At 37.8% G+C, this 19947-nt stretch overlaps 1 protein-coding gene across 1 annotated transcript in view; it reads left to right on the top strand.

The window, feature by feature from the left end:
• The first annotated feature begins 455 nt into the window (after positions 1-455).
• fam20cb (FAM20C golgi associated secretory pathway kinase b) overlaps positions 456-19947 on the top strand; it is a 50401-nt gene continuing 30909 nt past the window's right edge. The window contains exons 1-3 of the mRNA XM_064322896.1: positions 456-2129; positions 3245-3420; positions 6860-6938. Coding sequence (XP_064178966.1) covers positions 1579-2129; positions 3245-3420; positions 6860-6938 — 806 coding nt within the window. The 5' untranslated portion in view covers positions 456-1578. The remainder of the gene's footprint in view (positions 2130-3244; positions 3421-6859; positions 6939-19947) is intronic.

Raw genomic sequence — 19947 nt, 5'->3', positions numbered from 1 at the left:
ATATGTGATTGTATAGCCTACTTTACAGTGTAGGCCTAATGCTTACACACCCCTTTCACCTCTTGCCAAGAATATGAACTGAATATGAAGAACAAGAATTTGTGAGGGGCGGGGGTCTAGAAAAGAGATCCCTTTTTTGGATTACAGGTGGAGACTAGCAATATATCTTTCAAAATTTTAAAGAAGAATCAGGATACTGGGCCCACTGCCCCGTAACTATGGTGCAATCAGATAAAGACAGTTGCACTCATCTGCTCAGTATAAAACGTCAAGACCGTGAATATGTATGCCTACATCTACTCATAATAATAAAACACACACTCGCAATGTAAATGGCTCGCAGTTGTGTTTCTGATATTTCCCCATTTCCTGGTATATTTGGAATCCGACGCCCTCTTCTTGTACTTATAGGAGCTGCAGGGGAAATATTTCGGTAGAAGAAAATGAAGCTTACAGTCTCAGATTGTTGCTGCCTTTTCGTGTTACTATCGCTGCCCGTGTGTGGACTCAGCCAATCTCGTTCCTATGACGCTCGCAAGGCTGGATTTAGAAGCGCTTGATCATAATATTTAACACACCCACCCAGCCTTAAACAGCAAGAACACAAGCTCAACTCGCCCGGAATGAGAAGAAGAGCTTCGGGGTGAAACCAAAAATCGGCACCTGCCAAAATATCTACTTATTATCCGCATTTTGTTTTAATTCAGATAGGAAAATAATGTGGCTAGCTTGTCCAGCATCTAGGTAGGCTACTGATTACACATTGGTAGCTACGCATCTTGGTTTGCTGACTGAAAAGGATGGATGTTCTTTCAAGAAGCTCGTTCAGTTTTTCCATTAACGTTTTACTTTAAGCATTCTGCTGTGGGTTTCTTTACTTCAAGAGGACTTTTTAAATTTACCCATCACAAACAGTGGCTTGATTACAGCTGTAATTTTTTTTATTGTTAAGGAATAAAATAACGTTCGCCGCTTTTCGCTCCCTTTGAAGGACGGGTTGGACAAATGTCTTCTCCATACTCCGATGATGTGAGCCAGCCTATCCAGTACTGCAGAATACAGGTTCTGAGGATGGAACGCCGCTATCGAGACCTTGCTTACACTTACTATGGATGATTTCTATTGCGTTTAACACGCTACCAGTAGGCTGCCAGCGATTGCCACATTCTAAGACATTCAGCTCCACACTGAAATATAGCCTAACAACAACTACATTCAACGAAATACGAACAGCTGAAGCGATTAACGAGTTGGGTTAAAGCTGCTTTCTTATTGTATATTTTAGTCAATGCAGTGGTCACTTCTCACCTGGCTGCATGTGAAACATTCTTGACTATGCTCATCAAAAGAACAATTTGTTTTTACCTGGATTTCTCGTATAGCTAGCAAGGATTATCTGGCTGAACACTGAGATCCTTAATCAAATCAACAAATGATGACGGCAAAGTGTTTAACGTGTATTTTTCTAAAATCGCAACCAGTCTAATAAATGTCGTTGGTGATGTAGTGAGTTTTTTCCTTTATCTCTTCATTATTTCAAACAAACATTTACATATTATCAAACTGGGAACTACGAAGATGATACTCTTCCGTAAATTCCGAGTTTTAATTCTCATGGTGTTTCTTATTGCGTGCACCATGCACATTATGATAGACTTGTTACCAAAGCTAGAGAGGCGAGCAGCAGGACCGAACTCCGGTAACAGCGCTTGCTCCTGCTCTCACAGACCGAGCGAGGAGCCTCAGAGCTGGGGAAAGCAACGAGGCAGATCTGGAGCAGAATCCGGCTGGCCTAATAAGCATACTTTGAGAATCTTGCAAGATTTTAGCAACGAGCCCACTTCCAATCTTACTTCGCATTCCTTGGAAAAGATCACAGGGGCCAGTGACAAAATCGAGGCTTTCAAAAAACTGGAACACTATGCGCAGAACGGAGAGACGAAGAAGCAGTTCATTCAGGAGACGAACGTCATTAAGAATCTACCTGCAAAGACTTTCACCAGGCTATCGGCTCTGTTTGAACACCCTTTATATAAAACAACTCTACCACCACTAACCGACGAAGACACCTTATTCAACGTCAACACTGACATCAGATTCAACCCCAAAGCTGCTGAGAACCAAGAATGGTAAGCTCTGATTAAGTAAATGGGGAACATTTTGCATTCATTTGAATAAATAGTGTAATTATGCACCAATAGGTATTTAACATGATCTATGTAGTGGTAGATAGATTCATTTACAATGATGTGAAGTGCAAAGCATTGGCGATTGTAAAGTAGATTGAAAAATTCTTAGTCAACATTCAGCCTCATTTGCTGCACAAACACGTTTTGTATCGTCGGTAAAAGGAGCAAATAAACAGTCATGATTACCTGACATTAAACCCCTTTACCCACCCCGTTATTACACAATAACAACTATGGCAGAAACGTCAAATGTCTCTTACCAGTTTCAACAAAGCTGTAGCTGTGAATAAGTCAGTTTAAAAGTGCTAGTGTTTTAAATAAATCACCCTTCCATGCATTCAATATCATTTTTGTTTTAAATGCAGTTTTTGTGACAGCCATTCATTTTTATACATAACCTCTGTAAAACTAGACTCTCCAATTCTTGGTAATAAGAAAAACAAATGCAGAACACATTGATTCTATTTTATTTAGAGAATACTCATATTTAGGGTAACTTATTTCATTTTTAGCCACAAAACTATTTGTCCACTGAAACATACAGAATGAAGAATCTTGCTCAGAGTTATGCTATAACTGAGTTGATCCTACCAGGGTGGGGACCTGGGGCCATCTGGTTCCAGACTCAGTCTCCTAACCGTTACTCCATCCTATTTCAAGCACTCCAAATAGGAATTGAGCAGAATGTGAGATAATTGTACACCACATAGTCTATGGTTAAACATGCTCATCATATCATTACTGCCATGCCCAGAAGAAGTATGGTCAAAGCCAATGTAAAAAGGTGTTTCAGAAAGCTGCCTGTGAAATTATGTTTTATTAGCCCATATAGTTAGAGATGTTTACCACTGTGTTGGCCATGAAACAAGGCATTCTCTGGGGGTGGAAACAAAATTACTTTTAACATGCATCAGAAGCACAATATGATCAATATCCCTTTGTGCACTTTAAGTGCATGCTGCAATCTCATAGGCCTAATTCCTTGTAGTTGCTTACAATAAAAGGTTCTTGTCTTCATTCCAGTGGCATTTGATTTCCTTTTCACAACCTTTCAGGCACAATGAAGGGACTGAAGAGGAGTATCCACCTACTGGAGAGTCTTCTGCAGACTCATACCCAAATTGGCTCAGATTCCACATTGGGATTAATCGTTACGAACTGTACTCCCGGCACAACCCTGTCATGGATGCACTGTTGAAGGACCTTGTCTCTCAAAGAATCACCAGCGTGGGTAAGTCTGGTCGGCCAATATCATTCATGGCAAATTATGAGGTGTCCTGTTCTGTACTGGCACAAAGCACAAGTTAACTGTTATTAAAAATGCACTATTCACATTTGATTACAGGGACAGAAAGTAATGTGCTTGGAGATGACTGTTTGGTTTTAAAATAAAACACAACTTTATTTGGCTGCTGGACTTTCTTAAAAAAACAGAACAAGTTTAGTTATTAATTAAATGACTGTACGGAATGTAAAGTAGTGATGGAAGCCTGTTTTGCATGTGTGCAAAAAAAGTAAAAAATAAGAAAGTCTTTAGGGATTTGGGTATTGTGTGACTGTGTATTCTTGCATTGACAAACAAATGCATCCCTCTAAATGAATTAGTTCAAGGGGATATGTGGAAATGTGTACATATAATTGGTCTGACACTGTCTTGGAGGAATGAAGACTTCCTTATGCCATAGAGCTGGAAACAGAAGCAGTTAAGTAAATTGATTAATCATGCCACAGTACCATGATTGTTTGTTTAATCCTCAGACCCAGGTCCATGGTACATCCAAAGGGATGCGAGAAGTAGGAAAGATAGACATCTATGCTAATGCATAGGTAGAAATGCAGATGCCGATATGGCTTACTAGTCAATATGAGATCACAGTGAATATCTTAAATGTGACTATGATAAGATGAAATACCTTTAAAAAACTTTTGAGAGAAAAAAATAATCAAGAAAAATGACAAGAATTGCAAGTACAGTAGGATAATTGGCCTGGTTCCATCAAGGCAGGTAATGATAATTATATCAACAATTCAGCTACAAGCATTATCATTTCCTTTTACATCACAATTTTATTGTGATGATTTATATCGCTATATTATTGCTACTAAACCTCATGCATATTCCTACAGAATTAAAAGGTCTTTTATGGTTTTAAAGCCATTTTGATTTTTGAGAGGAAAGTATTTGTAGAAACAACATTGGTGTTTATCTGCCATTATCCTTGCAATGATATTTATTTTCTTGCACACTGTCACCAATCATAGAAAATCACAGGACTGACATTTTTGCATTTGTGTTTTAATCTGGAGTCAAACAGAGAAGGAGTTGTACTCTAACAGAGACATAGCTCAGGAGGTTAGAGCAGTTGTCTGGCAGTCGGAGGGTTGCTGGTTCGAGCCCCACCCTGGGTGTGTCGAAGTGTCCCTGAGCAAGACACCTAACCCCTAAATGCTCTGGTGAATGAGAGGCATCAATTGTAAAGCGCTTTGGATAAAAGCGCTATATAAATGCAGTCCATTTACCATTTACCAAATATAAAACCTACAGGCCTTGTATAAATAACTTCAGAGCAGTAGCAGGGAAACCTTCTCTGAGAAAAATTATTGTATTGAGGATTTCTTTAGTTTATTAGTTTAATTTATTCAAATCTATGCAGTAGATAGGGATTTAAAAAAAAAAAACCTGTTCCACAATAAAAAGCAAACCATTTAATTGGAATTTTTACCACCTCTTGACTTAAATACAGTCCATGGCAGAACTGTGCAAAGCACCTCCAAAAATTTTGTCCCTATTTTCTTTAAAATACTTCTTATTATTATGAAGCACATGGCCAAACAGATGAGGCAGATAGAACAATTGCTTACAGAGTGTCTGGAGCTTGCCCAATCAAGGCTGGTCCTTTTTCGGGTCTGTGAGTGTCTGAAGCATGCAGAGAAAATGGCTATGTAAATATTTAAGTGGTCTTAAGTGAATGGCTTGTTTGTGCATTTAGACTGTACCGATATTTAGTCTTACCTCCTCAATCAACAACATAAGTGGTACAAATACTTATGAAGCTACACCATATTTTCAAATAATATGTTATGTTGCGTGCTTATAAAATCGAAAATAGTTATGTGCACATCCTGTCTTTGATGCTGGCTCAGAAACCAATGTGAATAGAGAAAGTAGGACCTGCAACACTGCTCCAGCTGTGCCTCTATTTTAGAAAGTGTTTAAGACATAAAAACAGACAACATTTCGGCTGTCAGGTGTGACGAAGGCCCGCGGTGGCCGAGGCGAATATAAACATTTTCACAGGCGTTGTCTGAGAATGGATAAAACAAAGCTTAGAGTTTGAATGTTATGGTAATGTCTGCTACATGTATTCTCCAATTTTACGATGCAGTATTTTAATTCATATTATAATCCTTTTATTGTAGACTGAAATGTATCATTTGCATATTTCATTTAGCCCTTGCAGGTTCTGAAAATGTAGAAGTTGAAGCAGTCTAATTTTCATGATTTTGCTGCCCTATTACTGGCACTATGTATGCCTTATCTGACTTTACCAAGAAAAAAGAACAGCGAGTGCTGACTGACCGTACTTCTGTCCTTCACCCCCACACCTCTTCTTAATCAAACAACCGCAGTCTGACATAATCAGGCACTCAGAGTACGTAGTCGTATAACCTCTGCTTTTAACTGAATTAGCATAGCAGGTGGAAGTTTTGTCATTTAAAGCCATTGCTCAGAAGGATTAGATCATGTTCAATATGCGTATATGAAATTATGTGCAATTATAGCTGAAATGAAGGATTAATAGCAAAATAATGTGAAATTAATTAAAAATGAAATTATACATTACAGTGTTAAGGATATTGCCTGCTGTACCTTGAAAAATTTCTGCTCTTTTTCTATATGAGCTGTACAAATGACAAGCTATCATAGTCTTGCAATGCTGGGATGTGTGGTGACCTTTCCTGTATATAACAAATATGTATATATATTATATATAATGTATAATATATATATATATATGGAGTGGCAAACAACAACAAAAAAGCCATATAATTAATGCTTATAATACTTCGTACTTTTTTCTGAACTGCACTGCTTTTTAACCATTGGTCTCCTGAATGACCAGTAACTTATGAATAAAGGAATGATTATAATTAATAAATAAATACTGTCTCATAACAGCAGTTTCATTTCACAATTTATGTACCCAAGAAAACCAGTTAATGTGGTGCACTTTTCAGTATAGCCCACATTCACTAAAACCAATATTATAAGAATCACTGGCATTTTTCATTTGAGGCAAACAAAGTGTTTTATAAAGAAATTCTTTTAAAGAAAAAAAATCAATTTCAATTAAACTTCATTTGTATAGCACTTTTTGTAGAGATACTGTCACAAAGACAGAAATACAAAAGAAAATTTGGCAAATAAAAACAAGCCTGAACCCAAAACACAAAACGGACTTTCTGAATAGATTCAGCTGTGCAAGAGATTGGTTAGATTCATAATGTACATAATGTAACTTGTTCCATGTTGCAACTGGCCCAACATTACCCGACATGGAGAGTATGCTATTTGCATTAGGATGTGTGCACATCAGAAGACTGGAGAACTTGTTGGGAGGTCACACCACTTGAATATCACCTCTTTTGTGTTTCCTCTTTCATAACAGCCATGAAGTCTGGTGGGACTCAACTGAAGCTCATAATGACGTTCCAGAACTATGGACAGGCGCTGTTTAAACCCATGAAGTAAGTCGCACTGCTTATTAAGGAAAGCAAGAGGTTTTCTGACCACCCTTTTGAACAGAATTAAGTTGTGTCATCATTCACGCACTGCCAAATCAGCTGATGAAACTTTGGCAGCAACAACAACAGCAACAATAATAATAATAATAATAATAATAATAATAATAATAATAATAAAGCAGTTAATACAAAGTGTTCAGATAAATATTTTGACACTTTTAGATTCTCAGTATTGCATTTAACTTGGTAACCCTGGTAACCTCAGCTGTATGGTTCTCAGGGCACCAGTCCGCAGTTACCATGTCTGCCATCGCTGCCATAATATGTTGTTGATTCCCTTTAAGAGAACAGGCTTTCATTTTATAAGTCACTGCATTCTGTGCCTCTGTAATTTTCCACTTCTTCTATTGTCTTGATGCTGTGCCAGTCTTCTGTATACCAAGTACTGTATCTTAAATTCCTCACTTTCAGACGTGATAGAAATTTTCTTGACAGCTGCTCACATTTTCCCACAAAGCACATGCACTGCTAAAAGAAAAGCAACAAATGAAATATGTGTTTTTTTATGCACCACATTTGTTATTAAAGAGTTACATCCAGGCCAAAGCCTTAACTGCAGAATTCATTATGAATTATGGCAATGTGTCCATAGAAAATGCGGCATAGTTCAAATTATTCTCATCTGGGCGTCTGTGGATTTCATGCTCTGTCCCCCCTCCCTAGACGGCCAGCCTTATGAATGAATACCAAGCGCACATGTTAGATACCAAGGAATTGCAAATCCATTTTGATATGGCATTCAGGCCATCCATTTAAAAAGGATAATCTTTGAGAATGATACAGGAGATGTTCATAGGTATTCACTGTTTATGCAGTGGGGAGAAAGATGATCATGGGAAGAGCTTTACATAATTATACACATATAAACTGCAATAATGTTGATAATTTTGCGTTTCATGCTGCATGCATGTACTTTCAGGTGTGTCTTCAATCTCAAGGTGCATTACCGTGAATGGCGATAACTCACGTTATCCACCACCGATGTGTAGCATCTATCTGTGTGTCAGAATGCTAATCACACTTCAGAGGAGGAGAGGAAGTGATTGATTTTGGCAATTAGGTTGGGGGAGGATAATGAGATTGAGAGAGTCACTCTGGGAATTTTGTCACAAGGGTACCCCCTTACTCTTTCAAGAATGCTGTGGTATCTTTAATGACCACAGTGAGTAAGAACCTGATATGATTGTTAGACACAGGGAAATTTAAATATTTTGGAAAGTGCAATTTAGGGAAAATAATGACTGACCACATAGTACAGTTGAGCTTGAGAATGCTTTTGTGTCAACATGACAAGAGTGTGAGATTGTGTCAGAGCCCTAACATTGTGGATTAAGAGTGATTTTGTTGAGCAAATATGCAGTCATTGCTTTGATTCACAATCTGTGTGTCATCATATTTCTTCTCAGACACCGCACATCCATATCAATAATCAGAAGTAATGGGGCAAAGGTGGTTCTTGATATTATGTGGCAAAGCTGCCTTCATACGTTCTGCAGTGCATAAGTTTTGCAAAAACCCTGAGTTGGCATTTTCTGGTTTCAGCAACATAGCAAAAATTAGTTGCAGTAATTTACATGATACACTATTCATTGCAAAGTTCATGGACATCTGCAAAACTATGTAGTTAATCAGAATGCAAGGTGAATACATAGTTTCCCTCAGGTATTAATTGGCTGCCTAAAATACTGTACAGTATATTCACATTAATAATTTGAGGAATAATTTGAAGCATATTTTTTTACTTTCAGGATTTAAACTGGCACCCAAGTGAGCTTGTAATTTTGTATTCCTGTGTCACCGTAATGTGATTTTGATTAAGATTTTGTCCTACATTGGTTTTTCATTGTAGCACAATTGTTATGTTCTAAAATTTGAAGACAGATAATACATTTGGTTCCCTAGGCACCATGTGTGGTAAGGTGCCGTTGAACAGGAAAATGTTTCAAATGAATTCACAGAAATTGAAGCCATACTGACCAACCATTGTCAACATCAAGTGATGTCAAAACACAGTTTCTGCAGTCTTTTCTTGGAATTAAAACCTGTAGGTTATAGTGCATGAGGGCACTGGTGAAATGGCTGGATGGTCTTAGCACATATTCTATTATAGGTGGAATGATTATGGCTTGGTCTGTCATTCCAGGAGAAAAAAAAGTCAAACATGCCATATTATGCAGCTCTAAAGGGATGTGCTCTTACAAAAGTGTTGTTTTATTTGTTTTGACATTTCAGGTAGACACTTATTCAGAGTGACTCAAAGAGTTTACATTCTTTTTACATATAATCTATATACAGCGGGATTTTACTGTAAGCAATTCAGGTTTTGTTGACTTGCGAGCGCAGCTCCCTTAGTATTATGCTGCACTCAGGGCTATAGGTCAGTTGCTGAAATGTTACAAGCCTGAAGATATCATTGAGCGTTTTAAATGCAAAAAATTTATTAAAAATAGGATGTCCCAATGGAGAAAGGATACCGGCATGAAATGGGTAGCATTGGCTCAAATTATTCACATGTATGTTACAGATGTATTTCTGAACAAAATGCAGAAATATCTGAAATCCTGGGTAATCAGCACCTGCTGATTCAACAGAATCCCTGCTGGTCTAAATTCAGGAGTTTTGTGTCGTATTGATCACACAGCTTTCTTCTGTGAGATCAAGGAACTAACAGTTTGGATTGTGTGCTCTCCTTACTCCCTGAAAAGCCTTTCTGGGGGTGTGATTGAAGGATAACAAAGGGGCATAGAACACTGGGTGTGGACAAACCTTTTGTGTTGGAGAGAGAAAGAGTCTTGGCAACGCAGAGGGATTGTTTTACTAAAGTATTAGATTATTTCACCATGCAGAATGAAGCAATGCATCCATTGGCAGACAGCCTTGGTTTTTGACTTTAGGGCAGGAGTAGGGCCTTGCAAAGAGTAAGGCATCTGATTGCGGGGCCAAGTTGAAAATACAGTAAACATAGAAACATGACACCATTAATGTAAATGGCTGCCAAAGCTTCTTCATCGGCCCTGGGCAGAAGTACAGGAAGTAACCTCTATTGGAGACCTTTACCAGTTAAGATGCCAGTGAAGGTTACAGACACAGTGCTAGGCCGTGCTGTATCCCAAGCTGAGGGCCTGCCACACTGATCATGGACTGGGCTAAATATGACGTGGCCTGATGCTCTGTATTAGTGTCTGCCATACTCCAGGTGGTTGCCAGAAGTAGTTCTGCCCATTTGTAGAAATGTATTCATTGCAATGTGAAACAATGACTTGACATTATTTTATCCCTTTAAATGGAGAGGCCTTACTGCACGTTGCTGTCTCAATACCTGCACTCATTGCATCCGCTTGTTCATAGTTCATGCTTTGTAAATGTCATCTAAAACCTCAACACAACCGCTGACATGATCCCTACTGTGAGCCAAAAGGGTAAGCAAAATACATTTTAATATGCTTTTGCTGATCTACCTTGGACCTGATCCCAGTATGATTCATCATTTTAACAATCCACTGCAGATTACAGATAGACGGAATGCTACCATTCACCGGGAATGCCTGTCAGATATGCACAATATCAGCATTTATAAGACATTTTATGGCACAGTGGCTATTTTAAGAATCTTCAACCCTGCTTTTGGCCTCACAGCTATCTGTTACTACAGAGTACTGGGTACAGACTCAAAATCCCCCTTAATGCACTAAAGTCCTTGTGATTGCAACAACAAATTCAAGTTCAGGTTTAGCCTAGCTTCCTGGAACGTACGGTATTGGCCAACGTTGTGAAACATGGTTGCATGATGAGTGTCGGCTTGTGTGATTCATTTCCTTGTTGCATCTCTTTTCCACGCAATTTTGTGAAGTATATTTCTTAGCCTGAGCTCAAACACACGAGTATATCCATGCCTATATGTAAGACATAAACCTATAGTATAAAAACATATTTTTCATTTGTGCGTGCAAGCGCGTGTGTGTGTGTGTGTGTGTGTTTAAACGGCCTCAGTGGGACCACAGGGGTAACGGACACATGGAAGGTAAAAATGAAAATGAGCACAGCAGTTGACCCAGTTTCAAAATATGAATATGCAAAAATGAATTCATTCAATGAACCATTTTGAAAAGGATTGTTCATGACCAAAATGTTTAATTTCACTGTTTACAGTATGAAATAGCTAATTATTTTTCAGTATGAAAATTTCCATAAATGAACTTTGAGCAACAATAAACCAAATAATAAAAAATTACAAATTTGTTTAACTCATCAGTGCCAATGTTTCAAAACTAGCTTAAGTGAAAAGCAGTGAATCAGTAACAGATTGTTGCCGGTTATAGAATAAGAAGTGAATTAGTGTTTGTAAATCAGGCACACTGGGATTCTGTAATTAGACATTTTCATTAATCCTTGTTTGGCGGTAACTAAAAATCACATAAGGCAGTGGAGGTGCAGTAGCCTAGTCAGACCTTGTGTGAACAGCACAAGTAAGGACATACTATTACTGTACTCAAGTAAATGTTGGCACTTCGCCAGGCTACCAGTCTGACATTACCATTTGACATTAACATTTAAACGCGGGCATTTGATAATGTAGTAGATCACTTATGTGGTTATGCACCTTCCCCCATCACCACCACCACCAATGTTATGTAAGTGAAAGTACAGTAGTCATGCTAAATACTGTGTCGCATATGCTTTGCATGCAATGACAGCTTGAAGTCTATTTACCCACACACATAGCCAGGTGCTGAGTATCTAATCTGGTGATGCTTTGCCAGGCCTGTCTGACACTCCTGACTAATCAGAATCACCTGTGAAGCAATTGTCCTAAACATTATGGTGCCTTTAAATGGTGGGACTATATAAAAAGTGCTGTCATTTCTACATGGTGATACCAAAAGTATGAAAATATCGATTATTAAAAGCAAAGAATTTTTACTTTAACCACATGCAAATTGTTTGATTACAGATATAAAATTGTGGAATGCAGAGCCAGATCAAGAAAACAAATTTCTTTGTCCCAACCATTAAGGAGCTCACTATATATTTACCACTGCAAAAAAGGGGGAATATTGATGATTTACCCAATGAAAGACACAATGCTTTTTAAGTTAGTGAAGTTGGTGTGTGACTGTCAATTGATGAATTTTGAGATGTATGTTGAGACAAGGGAATGCACTGTGGTAGGCGTCTGTATTTGGGCATGGCCACATGCCTGGATAAGTGCTTTCCAGTCATACATCCTCAGAGACAGAAATGTTATCCGATAATTATTTAAATAGCATCATGTTGTGGTAATTGTGCTGATTAATAACACAAAGTCTGCCTTGATTATTCAATAAGCTCTTGTTTCATGCATAATATAATTCAATAATGTAGCGTTCACATTCCTGAATACAGAGGAAGATCCTGCCATTCATTTCCTCTCATATTTGCTCTGCTCTCTTCCAAACAACACACTGTGCAAACATTTCACAGAAGTACACAAATAGACCTTTGGCATATATTCGTAGCTACAGACCCACTGCTCGTGGCCAGCAGACTCTATATTAACAGGGAGAAAGCTGGCATCATAACCACTAACAGAAACAATGAAAATGGAAGAAACAAAAATCTTGTGTATGCATTCTGTTGTTTGATTAATTAGCCAATTGTTTGTTCCTATGATATAAGTATTGGCCAAAAAACCCTAATGGTAGTTTATGGAAAAACACCAAAAAGATTATTAAAATAAACAGAAACCACAGTGTCTTACCAAATCCATTAGGAAAATGGATACTGTCAAGCACAATGACTAAAACACAAGAGGCTGAATCAAAGTAAAAACAAATCCACAAGACAGTATGTAAGAGAATAAGTTACAAATAGGCATGAAAAAGGAATGTGCACTTTGAGGGTGAATTAAATTAGCTGAAAAGGAACTGCTTTTGTTCAAGAACAATCTCGTTTAAGGCCAGGGACACAGAATTGTACATGCACTTTCTAGAAAAAAAGATAATCTCAGCAGAACACATCGAATTAACCACATTTACACTCCTCCATCTCTCCCTTTTGTTTTTTTTTTTATTATTCGATATTCACAAGTGAGAACATTATTTCTGCTTAATGTAGAACTAATGTCCATGACTTTTAGATTTCCATATGTATGCTTAGTTTATTTGGATTGGAGAACTTTGAGTCAAAGCTAAAATATTTAATGAGAACATTTATGGAAATATGAATATGAAATTGGAGTGGCTTCCATCAATTTTATTTGCAAGCGCAGTACACTAATTATAAATAGTACTCGCATGCTGCTATGGCCGTTACATTGTTCAGCTCATGAATTAACTTTGGGCTCCTGAGATGGAAAATGTGACCTCTTCAATCTCAGCTCTGAAGTAACTTAAGATTTATGCTGAAGGTTTACATCTCAGTGAAGCAAAACTGCCGCAGCAGTGAAAACAGTTACTGTACTCTGCTGCACAGTAATGTGCAGTGTCTCCAAGGCCTGTGTCACTAAGACTAATTACAGAGAGGGTCCAGCCCTCCAGGTTTGAGTAGTGCCTTCCTGTTGGTGTGGTACGAGTTAGGCTGCATATTTTGGTTCGGTCAACGTTTCAGCTGTTTGGTGGATGTCCTTATTTTAAGCACTTTAATCAAATTAAGATATATAATATGCTGGAATTTTAACAGCTGCAGTAATTTTCTAGTCTCTGTGTGGTTTTGGACCCACTTTTGCTGCTGACAAGTACTTCTGCCCCAAAAGAAAACAAGGAACAAAGGGATATGGGTTTAGAAGATATTAGAGGCAGAGGTCATATTTAGGCCTCTTGATATTTTCCTCGTTCAGCTTCTGTTTTACTCAATGGCAATATCCATCGATAGGATTGGAAGAAAACTGGAGCTAAAGGATAAACGGTAGAAGCCCTAGAGGTTGGATAGTGGTAAAATTTATTTTGAAGAAATTTCTTTGTAAGTGGTATTGATTAACTTAAAAAAATACTCTGATGAATCTGTTCATTTTGAATTATGACCTTTTTACACATAGACAGACCATTGTTTTTAGCCGACAGGTAACATTTGACTTTTTAAGTCCAACATAAATTCATTTTAATCGGAAACCTAGTGTTTGATTAGTAAAATACACTTCTTTCATGAAACAAAGATTTTAAGTGTGCAGATCTACACTATGATGTTGCAGAACTCTTAGTGTGTGAGAAATGGGCAGCCCAACCCATTTAAGGCACCTGTCCCACTTTTCTCACTCTTTAAGTGTGCAGAGGTTATTTTTCAAATTTTACTTCACTAACGGTAAGCACATCCGAGCAATGCAAAATTTAAGATTGTTAGATATGACTCTATGACTCTCTTTCCCTATTTTGCAGGAAGGCATCCAATAATATGTCAGTGCTTCCCAACCAATGTGGCAGCATTGTGCATCTGCAGAAAAAACTTTTATGGAAAACCTGAAAACAGAAATTCAGTTTTATATTTGTGAAAAAAATACTACTTCTTTTTTACACATATAATTGCTGTAAATATATAACAGCCTTTTCCTCTTTAAATGACTGACCCTTGTGGGATTCTTGGTCTGAATGGGAGTGGTTGTTGAGAAATATGGTGATTACTGAAGAGACAGTAAATGTTGCTCATAATTAGTCATTATATTGCGTAGCAAGGTGTATACCTCAGAATGGCTTTAGACTGGCTTTAGAATTTTTTTAAATCACTTGGATCATTTTGAAAATCTCCCGAGAGTAAAGTAGGCATGTCTTTAACTTTAGTAACTTTATTCAGAGGTGGCCTTTCTGAAATTAACCTTCATGCATGCCGTCACATAGTGTTTATACTGTAGCTGTTGGGCCTTCTGGAACCTCAAGAGTGAAGTACATGCAGACAAGCTTTTAGAGGCATACAGACAGCTCTGCATGGCTTGATGAGCACCAATGTTTCAAGAAGTCCAAAAAATTATAACGGATAATTTCATTTTTCCCATAGCATTAGAAAATTCTGTACAAAAGCACCTCTCTTGACACTCGTTGTTAGACTAGCTTACCATGTGATTGCTGCACAAGTCTTACTCTTCTGTCTCTTCATGTCACATCACATTTCTGGAGCCATCCCTCTGTGAAGGCCAACGTGCTCACTTGCTGCCAGGAAACTGGGTTGCTCACGATAGCCTGTCTGTGCATATCAGGCACTGATTTGTCAGGCTACATTTTACTGCCCATGCTCAAACCACTCTCCTTGGACACCAGACATAGCTGTTCTAAACACTGCCAAGATTCAAATGCATGAGATTCTCTAGTGGCATGAAGCTTAATGTGGGGAGAAGGGGGATTTATCAGATGTGTAGTATTTTTCACTGAATCGTTATCAAGCAGAATTTAATTAGGATATTGAGAATGGGTGAATGTATGTGTAAAATTACAATAACTGATCATATTTAAATCATGTGTGGCATGTATTGGCTGTTCAACCCTTGGGTCCCACAGAACAAGCCACAAAAATATCTGTTTTATGACCCATAGTTAGTGCCAAGAAAATTATCCAGGGAATAATTAGCCAATAAGGAAGCAAAAGGTAAAAGGGCTGTGTATGTAGTTTTGAAAATTCTTGATTGTGATTTTTACTTATAATGATCTGACCTGTTTGTTTTTGTTCCTTCTTTGAGATGGTGTGTCTCATTTTTCTTCATTAAGAACAGGGGAGCAACAAAATATGCATCACCTAAACTCAACCACTGTCAACAATCAAAATGGTTCATGTGCCATATAAGGCCATGAGGACATCTGTTCCCCAGCTAAGCTAAATGAACACAGCCCTGCTCTAAGACTCACAGCAAGGCCTTTTCTCTCTTAAGCTGATCTGACTCCCTTTTTTCTGTCTTACTGTCTGAAACATGTTGTGTAGTCAAAACAAATTATGTAAAGAGACTCCAGTTCAAGTGCAAACATGCATGCTTGGTTTCACAAGGTGTTTCTCAAACACCACTCACAGCTGACACCTACAGTAATATGTCAGACAAAGAACATCATTTGGTACACGTAGGCTACAGCAGTTGCTCTTTAATTTCCTTTTTAAGGACAATATAGTGAAAGTAGTTATCGCTGCATGAAATGGTAACATTCAGAATTATGATGATCATAGTGTAATTTGTTATAATGTGGTATTCTTATACAAGTGATCAGCGGAGGATTTGAGCTGGTGTTCACATGGTCGCAACTAAGTAATACTACAAGCTTACACAAATTGTCCTTGTAAATACAAGGCAGCTAGAAGATTCATGTCAATACAAAAAAGAAAGGAAGTGATGATTGCTTGCTGCTGAAATACATCCCACCGTCAATGATTTGAAGCAATGTTCTACCCATAGACCAGGAAAAGTAAACAAAAAACATGGAAAAATGTATGTATATAAAGATAAGTTTGTGTAACAGCATTTTACCTGTTGTATTTTGAATATTACAAAGGCTCTGGTTTAGAAGACGTGAGTAATCTGTGTCAGTAGTGTCAGTAGTGAGATTGCATTAGGGACGGCTTGTCTGTAGGATTTTATTTTTGTCTGTGTGACGTGTGTGTGTGTGGCTGTGTGGGTGTGTGTGCGTGTCAGCAGTGACCTCCCTCTGGTGCTTCTCTTTTGCTATTATTGCCACACTGAGTTTTAGTGTGAGAATTAAGCGTGACAAAAAGACAGGATTGAAACAACGGCTTATGTTCATTTCAAAGACTAGAAGAGGGATGAACATTTTGTTAAAATAAATGAAGGATTACTACTCCTGCTCCCACTCCATGGCTATGTGTGGTGGATGAAAGAAGATAATCAGTTTACTGGCTGTATGGTGCAGTACAATGGCATGCAAATCACTTGCAGTAAACATCCATTTGTTTACTCATCACTGCCAGCATGGTGCAGTCATTTCTCAAACCTGAGAAACTTTTTCCAGTGGATTGTTAAATGGTCCCATTCTGAAATACAGTACAATACCGAGTCAAAACAAGCTGTCCAGGCCTCTTGGTATTGCTCAATCACAATACATTTGTGGGGAGTGAAATATGACAGTTGATGGACATTGGGATGAATGTAAGCCTCCCATTGCTGTGTGTACCTGTGTTACTGTAGCTGCAGTCTTATGGGGAAGTCTCTTGAAAGCAGCAAGAACAAGAACTGTTATTGAAAGCAAATACAATGTGTGACAGTGAACTATTGATAATAATTGTGACATTCAGGATGTATTTAAACATGTTTGATGGGACACAATGCTTTTTGATCATTTGCTCTCACTGTCTTGGCATGGTGTGACTAGTCTCGGCCTGGCTAGAATGAGTATAGTGATCTAAGACAAGGCTTGCGTGTAGCCTCTGTTTTATGGAGGTGAGTAGTGTGCAGTCATTGAGATACCAGGACCAGGTCATTCCCATCCACCATCAGGTCGGTAGGCTTATTTGGTTAATAAATGTCCACAGGCTGCTGCATCTGCAGGTGAGCACATGATCTTTCTGCACATTGTTCTGTTTCAGTGTCTCTTGTGCAGTCTTGGCCTGGATGGGTTTTCAGGTCTTCGCTGGAGATCTGAGAGTGTGCTGGTGGCAGGCATGTTGGCCACTCTATGAAGCGAGCCAAGACAAATGTGACATCTTGCAACACTTTGTGACTTTAATGGTCTGTGTTCATGTCCATATGTGTTTCTTTAACATAAGTGGATCCACTTACAAAATGATGTTTTGTCTTGTAATTTTGTTTGTATCGGGAAAACTGACAATGGAAGAGAGTTTGTATTTCTAATTCTCTAATAATATTTGGTTTTTCCGCCACCTCCTAAATTTGTTTCCAACTTCATCATTTAGGACATTTAAAAATGTTTTAGTAACACAGGACCAATTAGGCCAACAGGACTGATTAATCTGATAGACATGCAAGAAATACCTTTACCATTTTGAAGTCATTACGTTTTTGACACTGCTCGTTTCTGTTTTTTTTTTTTTTGTTGTTTTTTTATATAAAAATACTGGCAAGGTCACAAGATAAGGCCACAAGTTTTAATTTACAGCATCTAACTTTGCCAAAAAGACTTGGATTTAGATTAATCTTGAAATATGTTATCCTCAATATTCCTTATTATTTTCAGATTACAAAGCCAAAGATGAAAATCATGAAGATTGATAGATTTCAGAAAAACCAAACTCACTCATTATGCATAGCTTTAATGCAACTTGACTTTAATGCAACTCTCTACACCCTGTTATCGTCTAGGTCACAGTGCCAAAGATCATGGTCACAAAGTCATAAACAAGTTATAATTATACAGCTATAATTATACAAATTACTAAAAAATTTGATGTTAAAATATTTGACAAAAATTTGATTTTTAGTAAGTGTATTTCAAAGATCAGTATCACAATAACTGTGGCACAGTTTGTCTGCAGCTCAGTGCAGAGTACAGCGTAGCAGAACAGGTCAGGTGGTGTCTTAGTCACAATGCACTTTTGTTCTCATTAGTGTGTTGTTGCAGAAGTTTAAAAAAAAGCAGGCTTCCCATTATACTGCCTGCATCAGCATCTAGTAAATATGCCTCTCTTATATTACAAAACCACACAATTAAAAAAGTTATGATATAACGCAATATTATTTTACAGAACAATAAGAAATAGTGCTTGGCTCTTCAAGGCTCATCACTCCTCTTCTAAGGGTTTTTGCTTTTGTTGGGTTGGTGGTGTTTTGACTTGTTTAGTGTGGTTCTCAGCCTGCCACACAAAGGGTTTTGCACTGATTGGCAGCATCTATAAAGCTGCCTCTTTATAGTGTCATAAGCAAAGTGGTCACGTCTGCAGAATGCTCTTTTTTCCAAGAGGAGTCGCCATCTGTGTTTCTAATCATCCCTCTGTCACACACCACTCCCTTTTCCATGCCTGCTGTTCTATTCTTACTTCTGCAAAAGAAAGAAAGCAATAGTTTTCTTCTAGCAACATGCGAACGAGTATGTCATAAATTCATTCACCAGAGAAAAGAGTAGATTTTTTTTCATGTTTTTTCATAGCCTTTGCTTTTATGGCTTTTCAGCTTAATGAGTTTCTACACAAAATTGGAAAATGTGAACACTTCAAGCCTTGTAACTGCCAAGGGTGTAGTTTATTCTCTGTTTTCTTACAAACTTTCTTCTCCAATAAAGCGTCTCAGACAGTTCTTATAAATGTTTAACGAGGTCAGTTGTAGCGGTAGTTTCCATAGTGTATCCAGAACGTTTCCTGTTGCTTTATTATATTTTCCTTGATTCTCTATGGCCTACTGATGGCTTCACAGACACTCCTGTAATTACTCTGGTAATTTTCATCATATTATATTTTTATGTTTAAGTGGCTGTTAGTTGTAGTCATAGATTAACTGTATATGCATCTATAATTGCATTTGAATAAATAATCAATGACGATTGCTATGAATGGCACACTAGAGATTCACCCTTTTGTGTCTTCACTCTCACACTGTGTATGTAGTCGACAGCTGAATATAGCCAAGACCTCTTTTTCTACCCTGTTCATTCTTACCAAATACAGTACCTAGAAACTAGTAAGGCTGCTCAGTCTTCAGTTTTCTGTCAGATATTTCATTATTTCAATATTGAGATCTATTGTTAACTTGCACATTCTGTAGCCCTGCTCTATAGCCTGAAAGATACAAAAAACTAAAACTCAGCTATTTTTAAACAGTATACCCAAACAGATTATGTGAGAGTTAACCAACTTTCCTTGGTTCATTTTAATATAGAATAGCTTACATACATGCAGATATCCCTACAGGCTTTGTGATGATTGCAGCAGTCATTACACTCCCAGTTCGTTCCAGCTGTCATGGAATCTCATCGTTTGAATTCTGATGTGTGTAGTCAAACCTAATGTTATTAAAATATCTGTGCAAATACATTTAGTCTCAAATGAAATAGATTTGTGAATGCTATTTACTATTCCTATCTGTCCTGTAACAGTGTGCGAC

This window comes from Anguilla rostrata, chromosome 2, assembly GCF_018555375.3.
Source record: "Anguilla rostrata isolate EN2019 chromosome 2, ASM1855537v3, whole genome shotgun sequence".
Lineage (NCBI taxonomy): Eukaryota > Metazoa > Chordata > Actinopteri > Anguilliformes > Anguillidae > Anguilla > Anguilla rostrata.
Note: the sequence above shows the minus strand (reverse complement) of the source record. Positions and strands in the feature narration are given on the sequence as shown.